The sequence below is a fragment of the Amblyraja radiata genome, chromosome 2 (assembly GCF_010909765.2).
Source record: "Amblyraja radiata isolate CabotCenter1 chromosome 2, sAmbRad1.1.pri, whole genome shotgun sequence".
NCBI lineage: Eukaryota > Metazoa > Chordata > Chondrichthyes > Rajiformes > Rajidae > Amblyraja > Amblyraja radiata.
This window is the reverse complement of record NC_045957.1, coordinates 20514035-20540215: the sequence shown is the minus strand read 5'-3', so window position 1 is coordinate 20540215 and position 26181 is coordinate 20514035. Positions and strand designations below refer to the sequence as shown.

At 43.0% G+C, this 26181-nt stretch overlaps 1 protein-coding gene and 1 long non-coding RNA gene across 2 annotated transcripts in view; one reads left to right on the top strand and one right to left on the bottom strand.

Moving 5' to 3' along the window:
- Nucleotides 1-26181, top strand: part of gabbr2 (gamma-aminobutyric acid type B receptor subunit 2) — a 759033-nt gene that overhangs the window by 435708 nt on the left and 297144 nt on the right. The window contains exon 3 of the mRNA XM_033042801.1: nt 15554-15724. Within this exon, the coding sequence (XP_032898692.1) occupies nt 15554-15724 (171 nt within the window). The remainder of the gene's footprint in view (nt 1-15553; nt 15725-26181) is intronic.
- Nucleotides 712-14912, bottom strand: LOC116986959. The gene is made up of 3 exons (XR_004415602.1): nt 14891-14912; nt 3394-3399; nt 712-841 (listed from the first exon to the last, which is right to left on the bottom strand). It is a non-coding gene; the product is annotated as an uncharacterized LOC116986959 (long non-coding RNA).

Here is a 26181-nt window from a genome sequence, read left to right as displayed (position 1 = left end):
GCAGATAACTGAAGATTATTTAAAATAATGCTGCTTGCTTTTGGTCTTGTGTTCATGTTCCTTATATGAGGACGAGCTCCACGATGCATGCTGCTGGGTGGAATGGCTTAAATGGCTTAATCCATTTACTCTATTTGCGTCCATTTGTTATTAAATTGACCAGGCAATGACCACCCTCCCTCCCCCCATAAATAATTCCTACACACCCTAATTTAACCCTATTTACACATTGAAGAGGCTTCCGAAGCAGGCAAAATGTATGGGGAAACAACTGCAGATGCTGGTTCTTGACCCGAATCGTCACTCTTTCCTTCTCTCCAGAGATGCACCCTGTCCCACTGAGTTAATGACCTGTCCCACTTAGGCGATTTTTCAGGCGACTGCCGGTGACTGTCAAGTTCCCACAAGCACATCACTTCCTTCACCAGCCCGTTATGCAGGCGGGGGACAGTGCAAGCAGAGGAGTGCTGAGTAAAATTCCCACGGTGCAAAGCCAAGGTGATACAGACACGCACCGCGATGAATACAGTGTATGGTAAGTCCTTTAATAGAGGGGAGAGAAGGAGGGAGAAGGAGTGGAGACAACGTTTAAGAAGCCAGAGATACACGGCTGTGAAGCTCGGCAGACATTTCACATTACTGGTCGATTATCCTTGGTTCTGAAAATTACTGCTTACGTTTTTTTTTCAATGAGTCAATGAAATTCACCGTTCAGCACCGGCTCCGACCTACGAGAACCTACGAGAACCATCAACCTCCTGGCGAACCACTAGGACCTCCAGACGACCCACCTACGGCACGAGAATTCTCCCTACTCTCCATGACGGCTTAATTCTAGTCGCTGTTAATTTTTCAACAAGTTCTCAGAATGCGGGAACTCCTCACGACCATAAAGGCGACTCCCCGGCAACCACCCGTGAACATGTGGTGACTGCATAGTCTCCTGCAGTCGCCTAAAAAGTCACCTAGTTTCATTGAGACATTCAATATCTTTACAGATAGTGACATTTTGATCCTGGAAAATTTAGCATTGCATCATCAATAACAATGAAAGAGGAAAGAAAGATGAAAGGAATATTTTATACATATTGCTCAGATGGACAATCAAGGCTATGTGGTTGGACAGTTATTTGCTGCAAAGCAGCTGAAACATCGTTAAGTCATTATATATTCTGCTTTTGAGCTCAGAGGTTAGTCTTAGAGTCACAGGGCTCGGAAACATGCCCTTCAACCCAACTCATCCAATTCCAAACAGGTTTTATAGCTGAGCTTGTTCCATTTGCCTGCTTTTGACCCATGTCTCGCTGAACTTTTCTTACCCATATACCTATTTAAATAACACCTATGTTCCCACCTCAATACCTTCCTCTGGCTGTTCATTCATACCATCCCCTGTGTGAAGAAGGTGTCCCTCAAGAGTTTCTCCTAAATCTTTCTCCTCTCAACTTCAACCTATGCACTCTAGTTCTAGTCTCCTCTGTCCTGGGGAAAAAGACTGTGACCATTTAACATATAGATGCCTCATGATTTTGTATACCTCTGTCAGGTCACCCTCAGCCTCTGATGCTCCAGAGAAAAAGGACCCAGCTTATCAAGCCTCGCCTGATACCACGAGTCTTGGCAACAGACTGGTGAACCTTTCCTGCTCCATTTCCAGTTTAATAACATCTTACGTATAGCAGAATGACCAGAACTGTACACATATTCCAAATGTGGACGTGCAAACGTATTATACGGCTCTAACAGGACATCCCAATTACGATTCTAAATACCCTGACTCATTAGGTCAAGCATACTAGTCACCCTCTTCACTACCCTGTCTACCTGTGTCAACACTTACCGTGAACTGTGTAGCGAAACACACCTGCACTTGCTGCTCTACAACACTCTCCAGGATAGATGGATTTAAGTTTTTTTTAATTTCATCTATTTTGTGTTGTGTTCTGTGTTGGATAGTACCCATGTGGTTGTACTGAGTAGCACAGAATAAAGAGTGCATATGGCTAATGCTTTGTTGTTAATTTAGGAAGAAGCAGATTGAATGCAGAAAGTTCAGAGAAGTTAAAAGGTAAAAGAGAAAGCTTGAGGAAAGACTGTCAGAAAATGTAAACAGGAAGTGGAGAAATGGGACTGATCAGAGAACAAAATGCAAAATCTAGTCATGGAGGCAGAGGATATAGTTGAAATAAATGACTGCTTTGCATCAGTTTTTGAACATGATATTGGAGTCAAAGCAAAGGACGATTTAGTTGAAATAGAATCGGGGTTGGCAAAAAATAATAGAGGAGATGCCCGCAAAATCAACTGGACTTAAAGTAAAGAGATCATGGGGTTCGGATGGAATAAGTCATCTGCTGCCATGGAAAGCAAGAAACTGCACTGGCCCTGTCAATCATCTCCAAAGCACCAGCAGATTCAGTGGTAGTGCCTAAGTCTTACAGATGTTGCATATTTTCTTCGGACTCTTACAGTTAGTAGTTCTTGAGTTAATTAAAGAAACGAAGGACACGTGTAAAATGAAAGCAATGAGTGTACAGCTTCCTGATCAGTACCTTGCCAATGAGGTAGAAGGAGAGTTTTTTGTATATCTTCATCTTCAATGGCTTCAGCTGACTGGTTATCCTGGTTTCAACAATGGCTATTTGGAGCATTCAGATTTATTTCATTGGAGCTGGAGCACAAATGTGCTTCTCTCATCGTCAGACTGGTCATTGCTACTGATAGACACAAAATGCTGGCGTAACTCAGCAGGCAGGCAGCCTCTCTGGAGAGAAGGAATGGGTGACGTTTCGGGACAAAACCCTTCTTCAGTCATTGCTGCATTTTGTTGTCTTGTATCACCTCCTGCTAAAAGCACAAACTGCACCAGCATGTGGTGTATAACCTTTTCAATTTAGTTTATTGTCCCAGGTACCGAGGTATAGTGAAAAGGTTTTTTGTTCTCTGCTATCCAAGTCAAGTCAAGTCAAGTTTATTCGTCACATACGCATATGAGATGTGCAGTGAAATGAAAAGTGGCAATGCTTGTGGATTGTGTAAATAAACTACAAAACAGAATGGAACAATCAGAATTACATATTTGTGGGAGGAAAAAAAAAAGAAGAAACAGCAATTTAAAAAGACACCACACAACAGTAAATTGGTACAGTAAGTTAGTCCCTGGTGAGATAGGAGTTTACAGTCCTAATGGCCTCTGAGAAGAAACTCTTTCTCATCCTCTCTGTTTTCACAGCATGGCAACGGAGGTGTTTGCCTGACCATAGCAGCTGGAACAGTCTGTTGCTGGGGTGGAAGAGGTCCCCCATGATCTTGTTGGCTCTGGATCTGCACCTTCTGATATACTGTTCCTGCAGGGGGGGGCGAGTGTAGTTCCCATAGTGCGTTCGGCCGAACCCACTACTCTCTGCAGAGCCTTCTTTTCCTGGGCAGAGCAGTTCCCAAACCAAATTGTGATGTTTCCAGATAAGATGCTCAGAGACACTCTGAATTTCCTCAATTGCCTGAGCTGCCTTGCCTTACTCACCAGTGCTGCAGCGTGTGATGTCCATGTCAGATCCTCTGAGATGTGGACTCCCAGGTATTTAAAGAAGCTCACCCTATCCACAGTATCCCCATTTATCTTCAATGGTGTGTACATCCTCGGATGTTGTGCCGTCCTAAAGTCCATGATCAGCTCCTTAATTTTTTTGACATTCAAGAGAAGGTTGTTATCCTGACACCAGAGTGCCAGATCAGCCACCTCCTCCCGGTAGGCCTTCTCATCATTATCAGAGATTAGGCCCACCACTACAGTGTTATCAGCAAACTTGATTATAGAGTTGGAGCTGAACCTAGCCACACAGTCATGTGTGTACAGGGAGTACAATAGGGGGCTGATGACGCAACCCTGGGGGGATCCTGCGCTCAGGGTGAGGGGCTTCGATATATTTCCTCACATCTTGACTACCTGGGGCCTGGCGGTGAGAAAGTCCAGGACCCAGGCACACAGGGGGGTGTTGAGCCCCAATTCCAGCAGCTTCTCAGCAAGTCTGGTGGAGACTATTGTGTTGAAGGCTGAACTGAAGTCTATGAACAGCATCCTCACATAGCCCCCCTTCTAGCTGTCAAGGTGAGAGAGAGCAGTGTGCAGAACCTGGGAGACCGCATCGTCCGTGGATCTGTTCGGACAGTATGCAAATTGCAGCGGGTCCATGTTGCGAGGGAGGAAGGGACAGATGTGTTTCTTGACCAGCCTCTCAAAGCATTTCATGACCACCGAGGTGAGGGCCACTGGACGGTAGTCATTCGGACAAGCTGGATAGACTATACATGATTACAGTCAAGCCAGATGTGGCTAATGTCATTACAAAGCTGCCTCTATGCACAGGCAGTGTGTTATTTCAGATTTGGAACCATGCCTAAAATGAATCTAACTTATTGTGGGTAGCTGTGTGATAGATGTTCAGCAATTTGAACGTTGGCTGAGGTTTGTAATGCAGTTTGTAGGGCATGCGGTTCAATAGCCTTGACCACAAATGAGTAATTGTTCAACTTTATACACAAGATGTGGGTCCTCGGGGGTTGACTTCTGCCATTAACCTTGTGATTATCTGCTTTCAACATCTTCTGATTACTCTCAGTGAAAGCTTTAGCCAGGACCTCCAAGGCACAAATGTTTTCTAACTGGCAGAGGCTAGTGCAGAATCATAATGTTCTTGTGATGCAGGGGAAGGTTTATCAGTCTACTGAGTATTTTTAATCAGTCATCCCATTTATTTGCACTTTCCCCACAATTACACTCTCTCTTGTCTCTATCCAATTTCACTTTGGAGGCAATGATGATGTTCAGTGCCTATCTTGGCAATGTATTTCCGATTCTAACTATTGTGGATTAAAAACAAATCTTTGCATTCTCCTTGTACCTTTTGCTCAAAATTGTAAACCTGTTTCCATTTCTTGAATTGCATCCATTTACAGTTCCCTCTATTTACTCAATTTAAAAGTCTGTCTAAACTTTGTACCTCAATTAGAATCATTCCTCAACCTTCCCTTTAAAGGGGAATATTCCCAGTTACTCCAATCAAATATTTAGAGCCAAAATCCTTCCTATCTAGAAGCCAGTGAGAAAGGTCCTGTCAATAGTGTTTATGTGTCATATGTACTGGCAATGGAACAATAACATTATTTCTTGCTACAGTTTTACAGTCCCATTAATGCAATAAAACACAAATAAATATACAATATTTAGTAATACAAGGTAAGCAGACCTTAATTGTGGAAAACCAAAAAACCTTTCTCACCACACTCTCACAATGGCCTGCCACTCCTGAGGTTTATGACATACCCATCTGACATACCCATATGACATATACCCATATCGTTCAGAGATTCCATTCAATCTAATTTTTACTGATTTTTTAAAAATCTGCCATTCTGATGAACTCTGTGCTCTTGCAATCTATTGCTTTACTTTTCATTGTTTATCACACTTCTGAAATTTGTCGCATCCTGCTGTCTTCAACAAATGTCCAAATGGTTTTTAGTTTTGCAGGTCGTAATATAACATGCTCTGCAAGACTCAATACCAATGTTTCCTAGTCGTTAATCAAAGGATTAACACACAGAAGGGGGAGAAGGAGTGGAGACAGTTTTAAGAAGTTTATTAAAGTTTAGCGGGCATTTTACCTTCCGGTGGATCTTCTAGGTCCTGAAAACTCCAATGAGCCAATCAAAATGGCCGGTCAGCGAAGGAGATTGCATTCGACTGCCTGTAAGTAAATAGCGACCCCACTCCACTGGCTTCGACCAAACGGCAACCTATTTTTAGTCAAGGCCGGTTTTGATTTTGTTGAAATAATCGAAGGAACATAGAAGAAGCCTCGACCATGCGGAAACCACTTTCGACCATTAGGGAGAGTGACCAAAACCTCCGGAAACCTCATGGAAACCTTTGGTGGGGCGCAAGGTCACCAGAGGTTTCCATTCAGGTTTCCATTCAGGTTTCCTAAGTGGGACAGGGGCATAACTACGAGACTCTCAGTCTCCCGAACGATCCGGAGGTCATTTGGCTGCTGCTCCAGTTTCCTCATGCAGCCGTTAGGAGCAGCAAGTAGCAGGTGTAGTCCCACATCCTGTTGGAGGAGTGCACCACTACCCTAAATGCCATCCCCACTGCACCTTGATTATGTGATGTGAAATGTTATCTCTCACCACATATATTGCCCAATTTGCACAACTCTGTGATTGTATGGCTCATTGTATGTATAACCATTGAGGAAGAAACTGAAGAAATCTCACAGATCTGACTTGCTGTGCAGTTTTCAGCATTTTCCTTATTTAATTTAGATTACCAGCCTGCACTGTATTCCATGTTTATATATTTTAACATTAAGCTTCCCACTGATAAGCAACTCATCTGAATCCTCCGTTACTTGCGTTTGCTGTTTAGGCTCTTCCTCTGTGGCTGCTCGAAGGAGAGGAAGGAAACTAAATAAACCAATACAAATAAAAGAGACCTAATAACATGACAAAAAAGAAAAGTAGATTCAAACAAGAATATCAAAGGTAAAATAAAGGATATTGAACCTTGTAAATGAAAGAGTAGAGTGAAGACAGACACAAAATGCTGGAGTAACTCAGCAGGACAGGTAGCATGTCTGGAGAGAAGGACTGGGTGACGTTTAGGGCCGAGACCCTTCTTCAGTCTGAAGAACGTCACCCATTCTTTCTCTCCAGAGATGCTGCCTGTCCCGCTGAGTTATTCCAGCATTTTGTGTCTACCTTCGATTTAAACTAGTATCTGCTGTTCTTTCCTATACAAAGAGCAGAGAGAGTTGATTTTGTAGAATTGCCTTGATTGTATTTTCGATTTGAAATGCCCAAATTGATCAAATTGAAAACAATAAAATGAAAGCTTTTTATTTAAATGTTTGTTCAAATGTGTTCATTTAATTCTCAGAAATGATCAAAGCTTACTCAAGTAAATTATCAATGATGTGAATTTCTAGAGGTTATATGTGTAAACAGGGCATGCTTGAGTGCAACACAGCAAGCCTGCAGGCAGGTTACAAGACTGGGGAGATCTGCTAGATTTCAACTATGTCTTCCTCAATGGTTATACCTGTAATGTGTCATGGACGGTCAGAGAGTTGAACGGAACAGGAACAGATCTGCTGGCCCGCCATGTCTATGCTGACCTTTTTGCTCAACTACACTAATTCCATTTATCTGCATTAGGACCATATCGTACAGTACATTGCTTGCTTAAGTGTCTGTCTAAATGCCTTTTTAATCTACTAATTGTGTGTGATTCCACCATCTCCTCTGGCAACATGTTCCAGATATCAGCACTCAGATCCTCTTTAAATCTTCCTCGTGTCTTAAACTCCTTGTTTTTGATACCATTATCAAAGGGAAAAATATTTTGACTACCTACTTAAGCATGACCCTCAATTTTATTTCCATCCTCCAGGTCACCACTTCTGCTGCAGGATAAACAATCCAATCTCTCCCCAAAGCTAAGGTCCTTTCATCCATGCAACATCCTGGTGAATATCTCTGCAATCTCTCCAGTTTTGTAAATAAAATACTTAGCCAATAACAAAGGTAAAAAGGAGGGAACAGGCAGAAATATCAATGTTATAAATGACTAAATTAAAGATGTTATTTTTTTAAATGGTCAAATCTATATTACAGATATTCTGGACAGTTAAAATAGATAGAGAAAACAATGGAAGAGTAAATGGAAAAGAATCTTAAAACTGTGCAATTGAAATATCATATTTTAAAATGTTAAAAGTGCAAGGAGAAACAGCATACTATGGAAGGATAGATTAGTTTTAATGCCCAGTGAAGACATTTTCTATAAATGCTAATTTTCTATAAATTCTATAATTAATATAACAAATCAAAAATAGGGATTAAAACCACACATATAAATAAAAGGGTCTCTGTGTTGACCATCACTGAAACTTAGCTCTATATTGAGCATGATTAGAGATATATATTTCAAGTTATATTGTCTGAAAAGATGAAGCAATTAGAAAAGGAAGGGGTAGGAATGTTAATGGAGAGTCTGAAAAAGGGTTCCAACCCAAAATGTCACCCCTCCTTTTTCTCCAGAGACATTGCCTGAATCGCTGAGTTGCTCCAGCACTTTGTCTTCTATCGATATCTATCTATCTATACTATTACTAAAACTCTCATCTTGACCACTTCAGGTCTGCGTTGTATTTAAATTTGCGCAAAAACGATCCCCCATAGCGCTACGATTTTTTGCCACCTTACTTACCATTCTCCTTTGCTGCAAGTCAAATAAGTTTTGTTCCGATCGGTGAAATAGTACAAAAGTTATGAAGGTTTATAAATCGTAAATACCGCCCTTTCTGGAACTCACTGTCAATAACGCGGCGAGGAGAATAAAAAGCTGAGTGTGTTGAGCAGCTCGCGGAGAGTGAGCAGCGTGCGGACTGCTTCTGCGGCGACCAGCCGGAAGCTACTGAGTTGAACCGGAAGCCTTTGAGTGAAGCCAGAGTGGGACCAGGATCTGCTGCATGAGGCCGAAAGCTTAAGCTAATGCCCCTGTCCCACTTAGGAAACCTGAACGGAAACCTCTGGAGACTTTGCGCCCCACCGTGCGGTTCCCGGAGGTTCCTGGAGGTTTTTGTCAGTCTCCCTACATGCTTCCACTACCTGCAACCTCCGACAACCACCTGCAACCTCCGGGAACCGCACGGAAACCTTGGATGGGGCGCAAAGTCTCCTGAGGTTTCCGTTCAGGTTTCCTAAGTGGGACAGAGGCATTAGTCTTAGTCCCCACCCCCTTTCCCCACACCCTCCCCTTCTCTACACCCCCCCCCCTTCTCCACACCTCCCTCTTTCCCCACACCCCTGCTTTCCCCACACCCCTGCTTTCCCCACACCCCCCCTTCTCCCAACCCCCCATTCCCCCTTCCCCCTTCCCCACACCCCACCCCCCTCCCCACACCCACCCCCCCTCCCCACACCCACCCTCCCCCATGGGTCTCCCGTGTGACTGGGACCCAACGGGTCCCACTTAGTCTAGTTTTAGACAGGGGGGTGGGGATGATATCATTTCAAGTAACCAGACAATAGAAACACTCTAGATAAATTACATCTTCTGTGGAAATCATTTGTGAATGACCTGGGTAGCAGTGGGAAAGAAAATGAATGCATAAACGCAAGGATTAGAGTGTGGGAGGCAACGGAAGATCTCGGAGAATACCCATGTGGGCACGGGGAGAATGTACATACACCGTACAGACAGCGCCTGGATCTCTGGCGCTGCACACGCTGTAAGGCAGCAACTCTACCGTTGTGCCACCGTGCTGCCAAACGGCCACCATGTTTGTGGACGGTCATTTGAAAAATTCTGATATCATTCCCACTACGGTGGAATCCTATACAAACTTGAAAAATAAGTTAGAGCAGAATTTATCTGTACAGTTGTGGAGGTATTGGGAGTAAGGTAAGGAGCTGAGAACACAGCCTTGCGGGGCACTGAAGTTGAGAATTATCGAGGACTAACGATAATTTTTCAGCCTGCTTAAGAGCACAGGTGCTAATCCAAAATAACAATTTGTAAATGTGCGCCCAGGCAGAAGGAAGGTGCTTTCAGTTTTACTTGATAGCCAAGTAAATCCATATGCCAGCAATTAAATAAACTAATTGGCAGCCATTGATTGGGTGACTGAAGAACTGTGACAGAGCTATTTAATCTTTACGGAATGATCTTATTTTTCCAGTTTCGATTCAATTTTGCAACACTGAGGGACAACTGCCTCTGGGGTTTATGTTAAAATCTTGATAGTGCCTGTGTCTAATTAGATCATTCTACTTAAATCTTTGTATTCCAAGAATATATAATGTTAATAGGCAAATAGCAAACAATGTATCTTCCTGGGTACACAAAATGTATCTTCCTGATTGCATTGGAGTAAGCCTAGTGAAGCACAAGCATAAATTATTCAGATTTAAAGTATTTTTTTTAATAGGTGTTATTCGACACAGGTCTGTTCAAGATCCTTGACACACACATTCGATCAAGTTGAAAAATAAAACTGGTAAAATGATCATGAAAGTTTGCAACCATTTTTCAGAATTTTTTACCATCTTCCACCTTGCTTAGAACTTTGGATGTTAATGGAATCTGTGTGATTATAATATTATTCAGATATAAATCCGCAATTTTGCTTCAATTTCATGCAGCTATGCCAGTAACCTAGTACCTGCTGGCACCTCCACGCCAATGGCTTGTCCCAGTTCCATGTGTACAGGCTGCCTGTGTGGGCTTGAGATGGGGGAGTGTGGGCCTCAGCATTGGGTGGTGGAGCTCACACAGTAGGTGCAGGTCAATGCTCACCACCACGCCATGTGTTGACAGGACACCTTTCTCCTGCAGTGTCCCTCACTGTCACTCCTGATGGAGGTTGCTGGCTTCCGCTCTTTGTTCGTTTGGAAATATCTCCTCAGCTCAGGGTCTTCCGTACTGTACTGTCTGCGACGTCAATTTGTAACAAGGATTTCCACTCACTGAACTAATACCTCAGTGCTGAGCAGCTGCAATCCCCCCCCACCCCACCCCCCCACACACAATCAGTCTGTCCAACACCAGCCTTACAGGTGACCTCTCCACATCAATTCATTGCTGCAGGAGTGCCAGCTGTGGTCACTGAATCCTGCCAGCCTTCTGACACAGCAGCTGGCACCAATGGGCAGAGCTGGGTTTGATGCCAGATTCCTAGCATGCAACACAGCAAGGTACGGTCTGAATAGTCTCTTTAATGCTTGTGGGAGTTCAGACTGAAGGGCCAAGAGTGCTGTGACGAATCAGTATTTTATGGGATGAAAGCTCAGCAGTGCACTAATGTATAATGGACAAATATAACACATTTATTACCAGAGTAGGTTCTGTTAAAAGAACAGACAATTGCAATAGGTGGAATCTATTCAATTCAAGGAGGTTCCTGGATCTCTGTGTTCAAATGAAAGGTCCTATAAAAACATGGGGATATGGAAGGCACCCTTAGTGTATAGGCAATGGCATTTTACTGCATCAACAGTAAGTGACACCCCTACACTAAAACATGATCCATTCGACTTCCTCATTGACAGACCACAATTAGTGCAAATTGACAGCGGCACTTCTTCCTTGATTACCATTCACACAGGAACATCTCAAGGTTGTGCGCTCAGCCCCCTGATCTATTCTCTTTATATCATCTTTAACTTCGCTGATGACACAGTCATGATTGGACAAGTAATGGCAAGTCAGAGTACAGTTGGAAGATTGCAAATCCAATTGAATGTTGCCAGAATAACAACCTTGCTCTGAACACTTGCAAGATCAAGAAGCAGGGAAGAGATAAGACTTTTTGCCTTCCATCACAGTGCGTAGGTGCCTGGAGATTCACTGTGATGGATGTTTGTGTTAAATTGTGTTAATTGTGTGTTTTGTGGCTTTTTACTGTCATTACTACATGGTACAAAATTTTGTTCAAACTTGTTTGAATGACAATAAACAAAATTCAATTCAATTTATCAAGGGGGTAATCACTCCCCTCCCCTATTGACTTCAGGAGGGGAAATCCGAGGATCCACGAACCTGTCTTCATTGATTTGACAGGAGTGTAGACTATCAACAGCTTCAAGTTCCCTGCCACATATCTTTGAAGATCTGTCCTGGGCCCAACGCATTGATGCAATTACAAAGAAAGCTCATTGATGCCTCTACTTCCTCAGAAGATTGACGAGATTTAATATTCGCCAAATACTCTCTTGAACTTCTCTAGATGTACAGTCGGGCGCATATTGACTGTTACCAACACCGTTCTTGCCACACACTCATTTCACCATCGGGAAGAAGATACAGGAGCCTGAAAACTCTGATCAACTTCAACTTCTCCCCAGCAATCATCATGGACTTGAACACTACACAACAGTAACCTCAGCAGGAGTGAAACAGAGTTAGTGAAACTGTTTTTGGTTTCACTATGGACATTAATTTTTACACTATTATGGTTCTTTTTTATCATTAAGTATTATCTCTGCGTTATTGCCCCCAAGGCAATATTCCACCACTGACCCATAGCCCCCAACTGCACAGGTGCAACCGTTGTGATGTCAGAGATCCCTGTTGCAACGCAAGTCACGGCAACCATCCCCCAACTGCACCTCGCCATCCCTCTTCCTACCCCTATCCTTCTCCATTCCCCCTAATATCCCAGCACTCCCTCCTCCTCCTCCTTGCCCTCCCTCTTCTTTCCCCACTCCTCCTCCCCTCCCCATTCCCTCCCTCACCTCTCCCTCCCTCTCCTTTCCCTCCCTCTCCTTTCCCCTACCCTCAGTCACTCTCTCCCTCCACAACCCCTGTCCCCTCTATTTGCCTGTTCCCACACTCCTCACCTCCCCCCTATCCCACTCCCCCACTCTCCCTCCTCACCTCCCCACTGCCCTCCTCTCTCTCTATCCCCCACTTGCTACCTCCCCCACTCCCCCCTCCTCTCCCTCTATCCCCCACCTGCTACCTCCCCCACTCCCCCCTCCTCTCCCTCTATCACTCCCCCCCCCTCCGCCACTCTCTCTCCCACCCACCCACAATGAAAATTGCGATGTTTTTTTTAAAAATGAAACCTCCCCCCTATCCCACTCCCAACAATGAAAATCACGATGTTTTTCTTTAAATAGAATTCTCAATGCAAATCACATTTTTACTTTAAAATAACCTAAACACAATGTTGGCTGTTAATGAAAACGGAAGAATTTGATTAAAACTGTTTTTTTGAAAATCGCGATTTAAAAAAATGTAAATGACATTTGGGATCCCATTGTGACATCGAACGCGGCTGATGGGCAGGGCAAGTGGAAAAGTGGATTGAAAAGTGATTTTTGTAAAGTTTAAAATGTAAATATCTTGTAAAATATAACATCAATCCGAACAAAACCTATTTCATTTACATCCCAGAACAATGGTGAATAAGGTGGACCAAAAATTGTAGCGCTATCATGTACCACTTTGGCGGGGATTCGGGATCTCATGCACATGTATGCAAACAAACAAACAGAGAGTTTGGGTAATATACTAGACTAACCCCCACTCACCTATTCCCCCGAAGCAACGGCGGGAGCATTCTCTAGCTGGGGGACGGGGACGGGGACGGCTTCAGGCGGGAAGCGTCCTGCAGCAGTGGAGGGGGACGGCTTCAGGCGGGGCCTTTCGGGGGCTGGTAGGGGTGTGTGTGGGAGAGGGGTGTGTGTGGGGGGGAGGGGGTGTGTGTGTGGGGGAGGGTGTGTGTGTGGGGTAGGAGGGAGTGTGTGGGGGGTGGAGTTGTAGGGGAGGGGGAGGTGTAGGGAAGGGGGGGTTAGGGGAGGGGGGAGTTGTAGTGGAGGGGGAGGTGTAGGGGAGGGGGGAGGTGTAGGGGAGGGGGGGTGGGTGTGGGCTCACCGGTTCCCGGCCCCGACCGCACTGACAGGCGAGAAGACCAATCTCATGATTTTTTAAACCTTCATAAATGTTGTAATCTTCCATCGATTGGAACAAAACTTGGTGAACTTGGAGCAGAGGAGAAAGGTGAGTAAGGTGGCGAAAAAATCCTAGTGATATAGGGTACCGTTTTAGCACAAATTTAAAAACAACACACACCGGAATTGCTCAAGATCAGAGTTTTAGTAATAGGATAGATATAGAGATAGATAGATAGATAGATAGATAGATAGATAGATAGATAGATAGATAGATAGATAGATAGATAGATAGATAGATAGATAGATAGATAGATAGATAGATAGATAGATAGATAGATAGATAGATAGATAGATAGATAGATAGATAGATAGATAGATAGATAGATAGATAGATAGATAGATAGATAGATAGATAGATAGATAGATAGATAGATAGATAGATAGATAGATAGATAGATAGATAGATAGATAGATAGATAGATAGATAGATAGATAGATAGATAGATAGATAGATAGATAGATAGATAGATAGATAGATAGATAGATAGATAGATAGATACTCACTGAAAAAAGTCTCCCTGCTTAAAGCCATTTTCATATTATTGGCTCTGATTTGCACTTCACAAACATTTGATCAGTTTTTTTTTGAACATCTAACCTGTCCAATATAAACTAAACTAACCTCCCAGTTACACTCGGGCTTCTTGAATCCACTCTAATTTATTAACAATTAGCCATCCATTCCCTTCTGAGAGTTCTCATCAGAATGCAGACGGATGTTCACTGACAGCTGGTTCTTTGGTTTGTAAATTTGAAATAACTGTCCAAATTTCTGATGTGCATGACTAAGCCAGAAAATTGCCTCTAAAGTCGATAACTCAATTTTCCTTAACATTTTTTTTTCTATCATCACTTGATTAGATTTTGACAGAGAGGTGCTGTAAGATCTAATGTAACATTCTAGACAAGTATTTCAGCCTCAGCATTAATGCTGACAGGCTCCCTACTCCTTTGATCACGTGTGATTTAGTTTAGTTTAGAGATACTGTGCAGGAACAGGCCTGTTGGCCCACCGAGTCCGCACCGACCAGCGATCCCCGCACATTAACACTATCCTACATACGCTAGGGACACTTGACATTTATACCAAACCAATTAACTTACAATCCTGTACGTTGTTGAAGTGTGGGAGGAAACTGAAGATCTCAGAGAAAACCCGCGCGGTCACGGGAAGAAGGTACATACTCCGTACAGGCAGCACCCGCTGTCGGGATCGAACCCGGGTCTCCGGTGCTGCAAGCGCTGTAAAGCAGTAATAGTCCTGTCCCATGGTACGAGTTCATTCCAAGAGCTCTCCCGAGTTTGCCCTGATTCGAACTTGGAGATTTACGGTAATGGCCACTCGTCGGTACTCGGGGCTCTCGTGGACATTTTTCATCATGTTGAAAAATCTTCACGAGTCTTCCCGTGCTTACCTGCCGTTAGCGATTCTTCCCGAGTACCTGCCGTTAGCGTTACGAGCCGCTAAGTGACGTCCCCGAGCTCCAACGTACCCGTTATGTTCATTCTCCGTGCTTACCACGAGTTTTTTTTTTTTTTAACTCAGGAGAGCTCTTGGAATGAACTCGTACCGTTGGGCAGGGCTTTAACTCTACCACTGCACCATCGTGTGTTGTTTCTTTATTGTTTATATTGCATATTGCTTCACTTCTCAGCTATTACCTAAACAGCACAGTTCACTTAGTAATCATACTGCAAATACAAATTGATGATCCAATATCAAAATCATGTTTGTTCAAACCTGGAATTTAATTTATTTTTGACATGCTCCTTTGGGCATGATTAGTAAGTTTGCAGGTATAGGTTTAAGGCAATATATTTTAAGTACACACACTTTGAAAATGAAAATGTATTTTTTAAGTTTGATAATTTCAGTGAATTGAGTTTGTCCCTTCAGGATATTTTTACTGGTCAGTACCATTCACAGCTATCAGTTTGAGTTTCTAAAAAATATGGTTCTGAGCTGTAATAAGTATATAATAGGAAGATGGCTTCCTTTGAATTATTGACAATATCTTCTTATTTCTTATAGCTTTCGTTTGCTGCAACCACACCGGTCCTAGCCGATAAGAAGAAGTACCCCTATTTCTTCCGAACTGTTCCATCTGATAATGCAGTCAACCCCGCAGTCGTCAAGTTCCTCAAGCGTTTTCATTGGCGTCGAGTAGGGACCTTGACCCAGGATGTACAACGGTTCTCTGAGGTATGACTTCTTTACTTGTGTATTTAAATATTGAAAGATAAATATATATTGCAAAACTCACCATCGGCATCAAAAGTGTTGAGAGATTTCTTGTTATCACTGGAAGATTTTTTACTCATAACAGTGAGGCAGTCTCAAAGCCTCACATGGACAAAACCTTGTATGTTTACTTGGTTACTTCCTGCAGTGGTCTCTTCCATTCGTTGTTTGCCATTTTGCACCACTGTTGTTACAGCATAACTAGGTTTGAAGGAAAAATATACATAAAGATTGATGAAATTAATAGATCATAGCTAACTATTACGTACCACTAGCCAATCAAGACATACCACAGATTCTTGAACAGATGTTAATCTCCTCAAGGGATACATTTTGATGGTGATGACCATCTGCCTGGTGTTTTATTCATGTGTGACATTTCACAGTGTGTGCCAACAGACCACTGGAACATGAAAGACATTGTATAATTAATAAATGGAAACTATTGTTCAATAACACTCACAAACCAAGAAGACAGCCTAGTTCTGATGGCTCTGATAATGCCTTACAGTAGATCTAGAAAGCAACCACTTGAAGGTATTTAATTAGAATTTACTGATATCCATCTCTAATTAATATTGATAAACCACATGGACATGTGAATCTTAATCTGCTCGGATCATTTTCCTTTAATGTTTGTAAACAGCTGAGACACAACCAATCTCTGCTCCAGATCTTTAACAGCTATTTCTGGTCAATTTACCTTGAATGACGCAAGATAGGATCACCACTGAGAAATCAGAAGGATCCATACAGGGCACACCACAGGAAATCTGTGATTTGATTACATCAGCTTGGCACTAGCAGTGAAACTTATTAGATGCATTATTCTGTGTTCTACAAATAGCTGAATTGTATTTGAATAAATCTTGAACACATCACTGACAGTGCAGAATGACCTCCATGTATCTGGTAAATGCTTATGTCTATTAGTGAACTACATTAACATGAATCAACATTACAAACCATCTTTGTAAAGAATTGGAAGAATTTGACAGAGAAAAACAAACGTGCTTAGTAATTGAGTGTAAATTAAAACAACTTTGATGCGCATTGGGTGGAAAATGTTTATAGTGTAAAGCTGTGTTGTTAGCACCGACAGTCTTTGATCTGATGCTCCACCTGCACTAACACCCCCCCCCCCTCCTAATTCAGCCCTTATGGCATGGACAGGATAGACCAGTGGTTCCCAACGTGGGGCGTACGCCCCGCAGGGGGGCAATTTGATTTTTAAGGGGGGCATCAGGTAAACATATGTAGTTTATGTTTCAGATGTTATTTTGAGTAAATTCCATTTTCTGAGAATGATTTCTTTGTCTGCTCGTGCTAAAATATGGGGGGGGGGGTCAGGATTTTAGAGGTGATTAGGTGGGGCACGGCCAAAAAATGGTTGGGAACCACTGGGATAGACAGTCGGAACCTTTTCGCCAAGGTGCAATTATCAAAAACTCAAGTGCACAGCTTTAAGGTAAGAGGGGCAAAGAGGTAAGAGGAGACTAGACTAAGAGTCACACGGGAGGGCTGGTCCCCTAATGCAACCCGTTCCCCAAATGCAATATTCCACCACTCACCCATAGCCCTCAACTGCGCAGGCATGGCTCATTTCCCTTCATCACCCAGCACTCCCTCCCCCTCCTCTTCACCCTCCACTCTTCCTCCTCACCTCCCCAACTTTCCCCCCCTCTCCCTCCATACCCCCTCCTCCCTCTCAATCCCCCCACTCTCCCTCCTTACCTTCCCAGGATCTCGAGTGTGCCCTACTCGCATGCCCAAAGCAGCAGCGCCGCCGCAGGCTCAGCACCCAGGCCTTGGATCCTCGGCGCGGCCTCCCACCACCCCCCAAGCCCGCCACCTGCAGATGCAGATGCAGCCCCAACTTCAGCGCCCAGGCGCAGGGTCCCCGCGGGCCCGGAGCATCAGTAAAATGGAAGTAATCTTATCCGTGTCGTCGTTATGAAAAAAAGAAGGCGATCTGAATTCTGGAAAGGCCCCAACTGTGCAGATGTGTCTGAGGACCCGTTGGGTGTCCTTTGTGACGCCAATAAAGACGCGCACAGGAACCCTCTCCCAACCGCGCATGCGCGGGTGGGGGCGCTGTTTTGTTAATTTAAATTTAAAACGTTAATAACGTTTAAAATATACCATCAATCTGAACAAAACTTGTTTCATTTACAGCTCAGGACAATGGTGAGTAAGGTGGGCCAAAAATTGTAGCACTATCGTGTACCGTTTTTGCGCAAATAGAAGTACAACACAAAACCTGCAAGCAAACAAACAAACAAGATGTATGTCGGGGGTAATTTTTTTTTTTACACAAGGTGGCAGCCTGGAATGGTGGTGGAGGTAGATATGATAGTGCAATTTTAGATAGGCAAATTAATATGCAGTGAATGTAGGGATATGGATTGTATGCAGGCAGAGGAGATTGGTTTAATCTGTCACTATCATAGGTATTGTGGGCCAAAGGACCTGTTCCATTGTTGTATGTCTCTTATTTTAGGGTCTATGTTCAATGACAGCACCAACTGAGAAAAAATACATTTGGAAACAATTGAAATTGGTATAATTTTTTTTTAAACGAACATATCTTTAAACAGCTTATATTAAAATTGCTAAACAAATTAATTTGTTAATACAAATATATAGTGAACTACTAAAATTTTTTTTTAAATAGCACAACTTGTTTTAATGGATGCGCAATCTCATTCATGAGTTGTGTCGGATCCATCAGGAAAAGCTGCCAGAATGCTGAACGGTCACTTACAAATTGTATCTGGCCTGGGTATGGTACAGAATCAACTCCAGAATGTAATTGGCACCAAGTTTCAGGAAGTGCTGATGTGTGCACTGCAGATAGGCAACAGTTTTATTTCGACCCACTGGCAGGCGATAATGCAACCTGGCCCATGATCTTCCAGCATTTATTAAATGTGATGGAACCAAAGTAAGTTATTGCCTGCAGTCTTAAAGCATCTACTTCCTAAAAATCAAAGGATTTTTGTCATGACTCGCTTTCAAAGCATTCAAATTTCAAATCCAGTAACCACGCATGCTACAGATTAGGGCCTGATGATGTAGTGCGTAATTTGTTTCCTGTGAAGATCCTGATTCAAGTGTGCGTATCATCGACTAGCAATCCAGATACCATATGGTGAAGCTTGTTATTCATGCAAATACGATCGAGTTTTGTTAATTGGATTGAGATATAATTACAAAAGTCAAAATTGTGAAAATAGCTACAAGGATCAAGAGGTCGTTTTGGCTATATGCTAGAACTGGAACTCAAAGGCATGAGGATAAATTAACACCATATTTAGACTCCCAACATATTGCAAGAACCTAAATGAGTGGCTTGCTGGGTTATTTCCATGGTCTACAATTTGCTAATCACATTGTGGCATGTGGCTGAGATCAGACAACTTTCCCTGAATGACAAATATGAATGAGATGTTTTTTTCATGACAGTGCAGTGGTTTTATTTCAGTGTGTGTGTGTGTGTGTGTGTGTGTGTGTGTGTGTGTGTGTGTGTGTGTGTGTGTGTGTGTGTGTGTGTGTGTGTGTGTGTGTGTGTGTGTGTGTGTTTCGTGTCCCCCCCCCCCCCCCCAATACAGAAGGACATGGATGAACTGGAAAGTTGGGAGCAGATGGAATTTCATCCAGAAGTGTGAGATGATGCACTTTGGCAAGTCAAATACTGGTAGGAAATATAGAGTAAATGGCAGGAACCATTTATATATAGTCACACCTTAGGATGCAAGTCCACAGCTCGCTGAATGTGGCAACACAGGTGGGTAGAGTAGTGAAGATGGCATTTGGTATGTTTGCCTTCATAGTCCAAGGCATGGCGAACAATGGAGAGAGTGCAGAAAAAAATCCCCAGGCTGTTGCCTGGATTAAAGGGCAGTAATTCTAAAGAGAGATTGGATAGGTTGAGTTTATTCACATTGGAACATAGGAAGCTGATGGGTTAAATGATATAGGTATATGAAATTATGAGGAACAGATATTGGAAAAATGCTTTTCCCCAGGGCAGGAGAGTTCAGAATTTGAGGGCACAGATTTAAAATGAATGAGAAGATATTTTAAGGAGGTCTGAGGGGCAGGTATTTCACATGGTTATATGTAAAGTATGGTTTCATGGTTAAGTTACCCAAATTGCATTAGTTATTTTTCAGTTTGCTCTCCATTTTAGTTTACTTCTCCATGCCATTGTGAAGTTGCTTAATTTGATGGTGTACCCATTTGATATTCATGACTGTAATAATCTAAATTCAATGTGAACTTTAAACAGGTCCCATTATCTTATCATAATTAATCAGAAGTATGATCCCAAGAATGAAATTTTTGAATGTTTGCAAGTTCAATATGCAAAGTTAAAATTGATGGTAGTTGTATTCCTGGAAGGGGATTGAGGAGCATACTTAAGGTAATCAGGAGGGCACAAAGGGAGCATGAGGTAACACTGGCAGATAAGGTTAAGGAGAATCTAAAGAGGTTTTATAATGTATTAAGGCGAAAAGGGTAATGAGAGAGAGAGAATAAAGCCCCTCAGAAACCAAAGAGTCATCAATGTGTGGAGCTACAGGAGATAGGCAAGTTCCTCAATGAATATTTCTTCTTTGTTTTTACCATTGAAAAAGACATGAAGACTATGGACTTTGGGAAAGTTAATGGTGATGTCTTGTGGATAATCGTATTACAGTTGAGGAGGTGCTGGACATCATAAGATGTATGAAGGCCCATAAACCTGCTGATCAGATATATCCAAAGACATTTTGGGAAACTAGATAATAAATTGCAGGAGTCCTGGCTTATATCAATGAAGGCAAAAAATTAGGTTCCGAAAGACTGGAGGCTGACTGATGTGCCTCCATTTAAGAAAGCTGTTTAAAATAATGAAGATAAAAGATATGGGAATGCAGAGTCTTTTACAAAACTAATTTGACCCTGAATGATCGAAAGCCATCAGTTGACATCCCAACATGAGGATCACCAAATGGTAAAAGCCTCAGCCGAAGGAGGAATTGTGGGGGAAAATGACTCTTATAAGCCTTACCAGCAATATCCCATAGAGAAAAACGATTTCTTAACCCTCTGCATTTTTCTGATTCAATTTGTTGAATTAGTCACGGGAGACCACACTTTTCTCTTCTTCATCACGATCCAGCTTGATGGGATCAATACTATTCTTATCCATCCAATCACCTGCAATGGCTTCTCTTCCTGTGCCCAGGCTACTCCTCTGAAGTCAGCTAAGATTGTATTTGTAGTTCCATTTTGCACTTGATACACATACTGCTGCTTGGCAACTTCACCAGAAAAAAGCAGAGATGCTTTGTGACCTGCTGAGTTACTTCAGCACATTGTGTCATTTTGTATATTCACCAGCATTTGCAGTTCTTTGTTACTACGGGGTAATGACATTGTAAACTTGTACAAAACAAATTTCAAGCCTAGATTTAGGAGAGTAGAAGAACCAAAACTATGTTATTCAATATGCATTGGTGATACACTACACGACAACTTCAATTAAATCTGAGATCAAAGTGTTCCTTTTAATTATGACTTGGGAGTCTGTACGCTATCCTACCGAGTATTTACTATTCCACTTTTGGCATCTATCTGCATCAGTTTGCAGTAAAAGTGTTCAAGTTAAAGGAAGAGTGATAAATCAAACCGCCAAAAATAAACAAGACAGTTCAGCAATTGATTTAGTTGCTGTCCGTCTATTCAAACTCTGGTAAAGGAAGCTGCAACACATCTACGCATACAAAATAACCATCTATGTTTTGAGCTGCAATTGGTATTGTGACATCCCGTCAGTATCTTAAAGATAAATGATTTTACTTTGCATTGTGATTTGCGGCTACCAATCACCGAAACAGCTGGAGGACAGCAATGATTGCTGTCAGAATTGAGCAGATTGACTATTTATTCTAAATGAGTTGGCACCTCTTTTCAAAGACTGTCATGCCAATATGTTACACTTTTACTATTATCCTAAACAGTTAACACGAGCCTCATTTTCCCAACTCTTTAAAACACAAAAATACTCGATTCAACTCCAAATCCAGAAGCAGATCTAAGGCTTTATTTCATATGTATTAATCACTATTACACCTTTGATCAACTTAAAAATGAAAGCTGTTGAAAATGATTAAATTAGCACCTACTCTGTCCAGGTAACTCTTTCCCTGGTCTCACCAGTTTAGAACAGCATCAGATGAAATAGTGCAACAGTTTTGTCATTGGTATATATTTTAAGCTCATGTCAATAAGTTAATTTGCTAATGAAAATGTAATCACTGAAAGAGTGTATTAAAGTCCATACAGCTTATTTTGTTATTTCCACATGGGATAACACAGTGGCACAGCTGATAGACATGCTGCCTTACAGTGCCAGAGATATAGGTTCGATTCTGACCTCGAGTGCCATCTCATGGTGTTTGCACATTATCTCTGTTTCCTCCGGGTGCTCGAGTTTACTCCCACATCCCAAAAATGTGCAGGTTTGTAGGTTAATTGGCCTCTGTAAATTACCCCGCTGTGTGAAAGGAGTGGATGAGAAAGTGGGATATCATGGAACAAGTGTGAATGGGTGATCGATGGTCGGCATGGACCTAGTGAGCGAGGGTCTCCTCGATATCTCACAGGTCCGCTCTTGCTCCCCCTACCCTCCCGTCATAACAGGGACAGAGTCCCTTGGTCCTCACCTTCCAGCCCATCAGCTGTACAGCACAAGATCCTCTGACATTTTCGCCACTTCCAACAGGATCCCACCATTAGCCACATATTCTATCTCCACCCCTTTCCACTTTCCACTGAGACCATTCCCTCTGCAACTCCCTAGTTAATTCGTCCCTTCCCACCCAAACCACCTCCTCCGCAGATACTTTCCCCAGCAACTGCAGGAAATGCAACACCTGTCCCTATATCTCCCCCCTCGATTCTGTCCAAGGACCCTGACAGTCTTTTCAGGTGAGGCAGAGGTTCATTTACACCACCTCCAACCTCATATACTGTATCTGCTGTTCCAAGTATGGACTCCTGTATATCAGCGAGACCAAGCGTAGGTTCAGCGATCGTTTAGGTGAACATCTCCGCTCAGTCTACCTGAACCTATCTGAGCTCCCGGTTGCTGGACACTTTAACTCCCCCTCCCATTCCCACACTGACCTTTCTGGCCTGGACCTCCTCCATTGTCAGAGTGAGGCCCAGTGCAAATCTCATATTTTGCTTACACCCCAGTTGTATGAACATTAACTTCTCTAACTTCAAGTAACTCTTGCTTTCCCTCTCTCTCCATCCCTCCCCATTCCCCGTTCTCCGACCAGTCTGACTGTCTCCGATTATATTATATTTCTGTTTGCTTTGTCGTTACCGTTTCCCAGCTAAAGATTATGTATTCTACACTGTCCTTGATCTCCATTCCCTTTGCCCTGTTTTCACACCTTCACACTTCCTCATCTATCTATCTCCCTCCCCCCTGAAGTCAGTCTGAAGTAGGGTCTCGACCCGAAACATCACATATTCCTTCTCTCCAGAAATGCTGCCTGTCCTGCTGAGTTACTCCAGCATTTTGTGTCTATCTGGTGAGCTGAAGAGTCTGATTCCATGCTATATCTCTAAACTAAACTAGAACATGTCTTGCCAAACAGTCATAGTCATACAGCATGACAATGGGTGCTTCAGCTCACCTTGCCCATGCTGACCCTATCTACACTAATCCCACCTGCCCATGTTTGTCCCATAATCTCTCTAAACCTTTACTATCCATGTACCTGTCAAAATGTCTCTTAAATGTTGTTATAGTGCCTGCCTCAATTACTTCCCGTGGTTCGATATGCCCACCACTCTCTATGGAAAAAATTGCCATCAAGTGTCATACAACATGGAACCAGACTCTTCGGCCCAACTTGCCCACACTGACCAACATGCCATATCTACCCTAGTCCCAGCTGTGTTTGCTCCATATGTCTTAAAACCTATCCTGTCCATGTACCTGCAATGTTTCTTAAACATTGCCCCTCAGGTACCTATTAAATAGTTTCCCTCTCATGTCCCCTGGTTCTTGATTCCCCTACTCTGGGTAAAATACTCTGTGCATCAACACTATCTATTCCCCCCATGAACCTATACACTAATTTAATACAATCATCCCCTCCAAGCTGGTTACCAAGCTCTCAGATCTGGGTCTCTGCACATCCCTCTGCAATTGGATCCTCGACTTCCTCATCCACAGACCACAGTCTGTCCCTATTGGTGGAAGTGTGTCATCCTCGATAACAATCAGCACGGGAGCACCTCAAGGCTGCGTGTTCAGCCCCCTGCTGTACTCACTCTATACTCATGACTGCATAGCTGGACATAGTGCGATCTCCATCATCAAGTTCGCCGATGACACCACTGTTGTGGGATGAATCACTGATGGTGACGAGTCAGAGTATAGAAGTGAGATCGACCGATTGACCAAATGGTGCCAGCGCAATAACCTGGCACTCAACACCAGCAAAACCAAGGAACTGATTGTGGACTTCGGAAGGGATTATATAGGGACCCACAATCCCGTTTATATCAACGGGTCAAGAGCTTCAAATTCCTGGGCGTGCATATTTCCGAAGATCTTTCCTGGTCCCAGCACACTGATGCAATTATAAAGAAAGCACATCAGCGCCTTTACTTCCTGGGAAGATTACGGAGAGTCGGTATGTCAAAGAGGACTCTCTCGAACCTCTACAGGTGCACAGTGGTGAGCATGCTGACTGGTTGCATCGTGGCTTGGTTCAGCAACTTGAGTGTCCAGGAGCGGAAAGGAATGCAGAAAGTTGTGACCACTGCCCAGTTCATCATCGCTGTGACCTCCCCACCATCTAAAGCGGCCTTTTCACGGGGCGAGTTGACGCAAGATGTCACAAGAGTGAAGAGGTCGTGATCCAGCACGAGTCTCGCACGATATAACGGGGATAGATAAAGAGTTCCCACGGTACTCGGCATTTATGTTATTTGTGCGAGTGACTTGGCCGTTTCCCGAGCTTTCGCGTTAAATCTTGAATGAACATCGTGAACTACACGTGACACAAATGATGTAACTTTTTTTTCACACACTATATATATCCTCCCTTGGTTGAATCGGCTCATTTGGAGACATGCCTATACTAAATAATTTCGAGTACAGGATGTTGGTTTTTTTCATTGACGCGCTGCATGCAGCTGCCCACTATGTGCATCGAAAACGCTTGCTTGAAGGCAGAAGGGAGAGATTAATTAAAAAGAAAAGCATAAAAAGCTGGAGTAAGTCAGCGGGTCAGGCATCATCTCTGGAGAAAAAGAATAGGTGACGATTCGAATCGGAGCCCTTCTTCAGACATCCTAATCGGAATTGAGTCTGAAGATGTGTCTCGTCCCGAAACATCAGCTTTTTTTCTCCAGAGATGCTGCTTGACTCGCTGAGTTACTCCAGCTTTTTGTGTCTGTCTTCGGTTTAAACCAGCATGTGCAGTTCACTCCTTACACGGGTCTCTGTACAACATTGATTGGTAGCGTTCCGGACCCCTGGACCCGAGGACTCCGACCTGTATCTCTCAAAGAAGTACATGTGAAAAATTTCTCACGGACCATAAAAATGCGTAACCTTTCAGTAAAGTCCCTTTTAAAGTCCCTTTTAAAGATTATAGTTATTTTCTTGAATCTCATTAACATAACTCATGAATAAGTTGATGTCCATATGCGGATGTAAATCTTTATTTTTATTTATTTTTAAAATTCAATCCCACAGAAGATAATTTTTACTCACCTTCTGTCCCCTCTGTCCAGCTTCCGGGTTCACCGTTCGCAGGAGTTCCCACGGTACCCGCAAGAGTTATTACGGATATCGCACTGGTCACTACGTTCATATAATGTTGCAATGCTCAACCACAAGTGTACAAGTCACTCTTGGAGAAATTCAAACTTTCTTGAATTTTCTCCCGAGTGACCAAGTTACACGATGACCTGCCGTTAGCGCTACGGTAGTCCACGGTGGTCCACAAATGCCGTACTGTTATCGCACGAGGTTCCCACGATGTTAAACTCCGGTTAACTCTTGCGTCAAGTCGCCCCGTGAAAAGGCCGCTTTAGGGATCTATCGCAGTTGCTGCCTCAAAAAGGCTGCTAACATCATCAAGGACCCACACCATCCCGGACACGCACTCATCTCTCCGCTACCATCAGGTAGAAGATACAGGAGCCTGAAATCTGGTACATCTATGTTCAGGAACAATTGCTTCCCCACAGCCATCATGCTATTAAACTCGCCAACAAACCGACTCTGAACTATAACAGCCTATTGCACGTTATCTGTTTATTTATGGGTATATATATGGACTATGCTATATAGACACACTGAACTGTTCTGTATTTCTGTTGTGCTGCAACAAGCA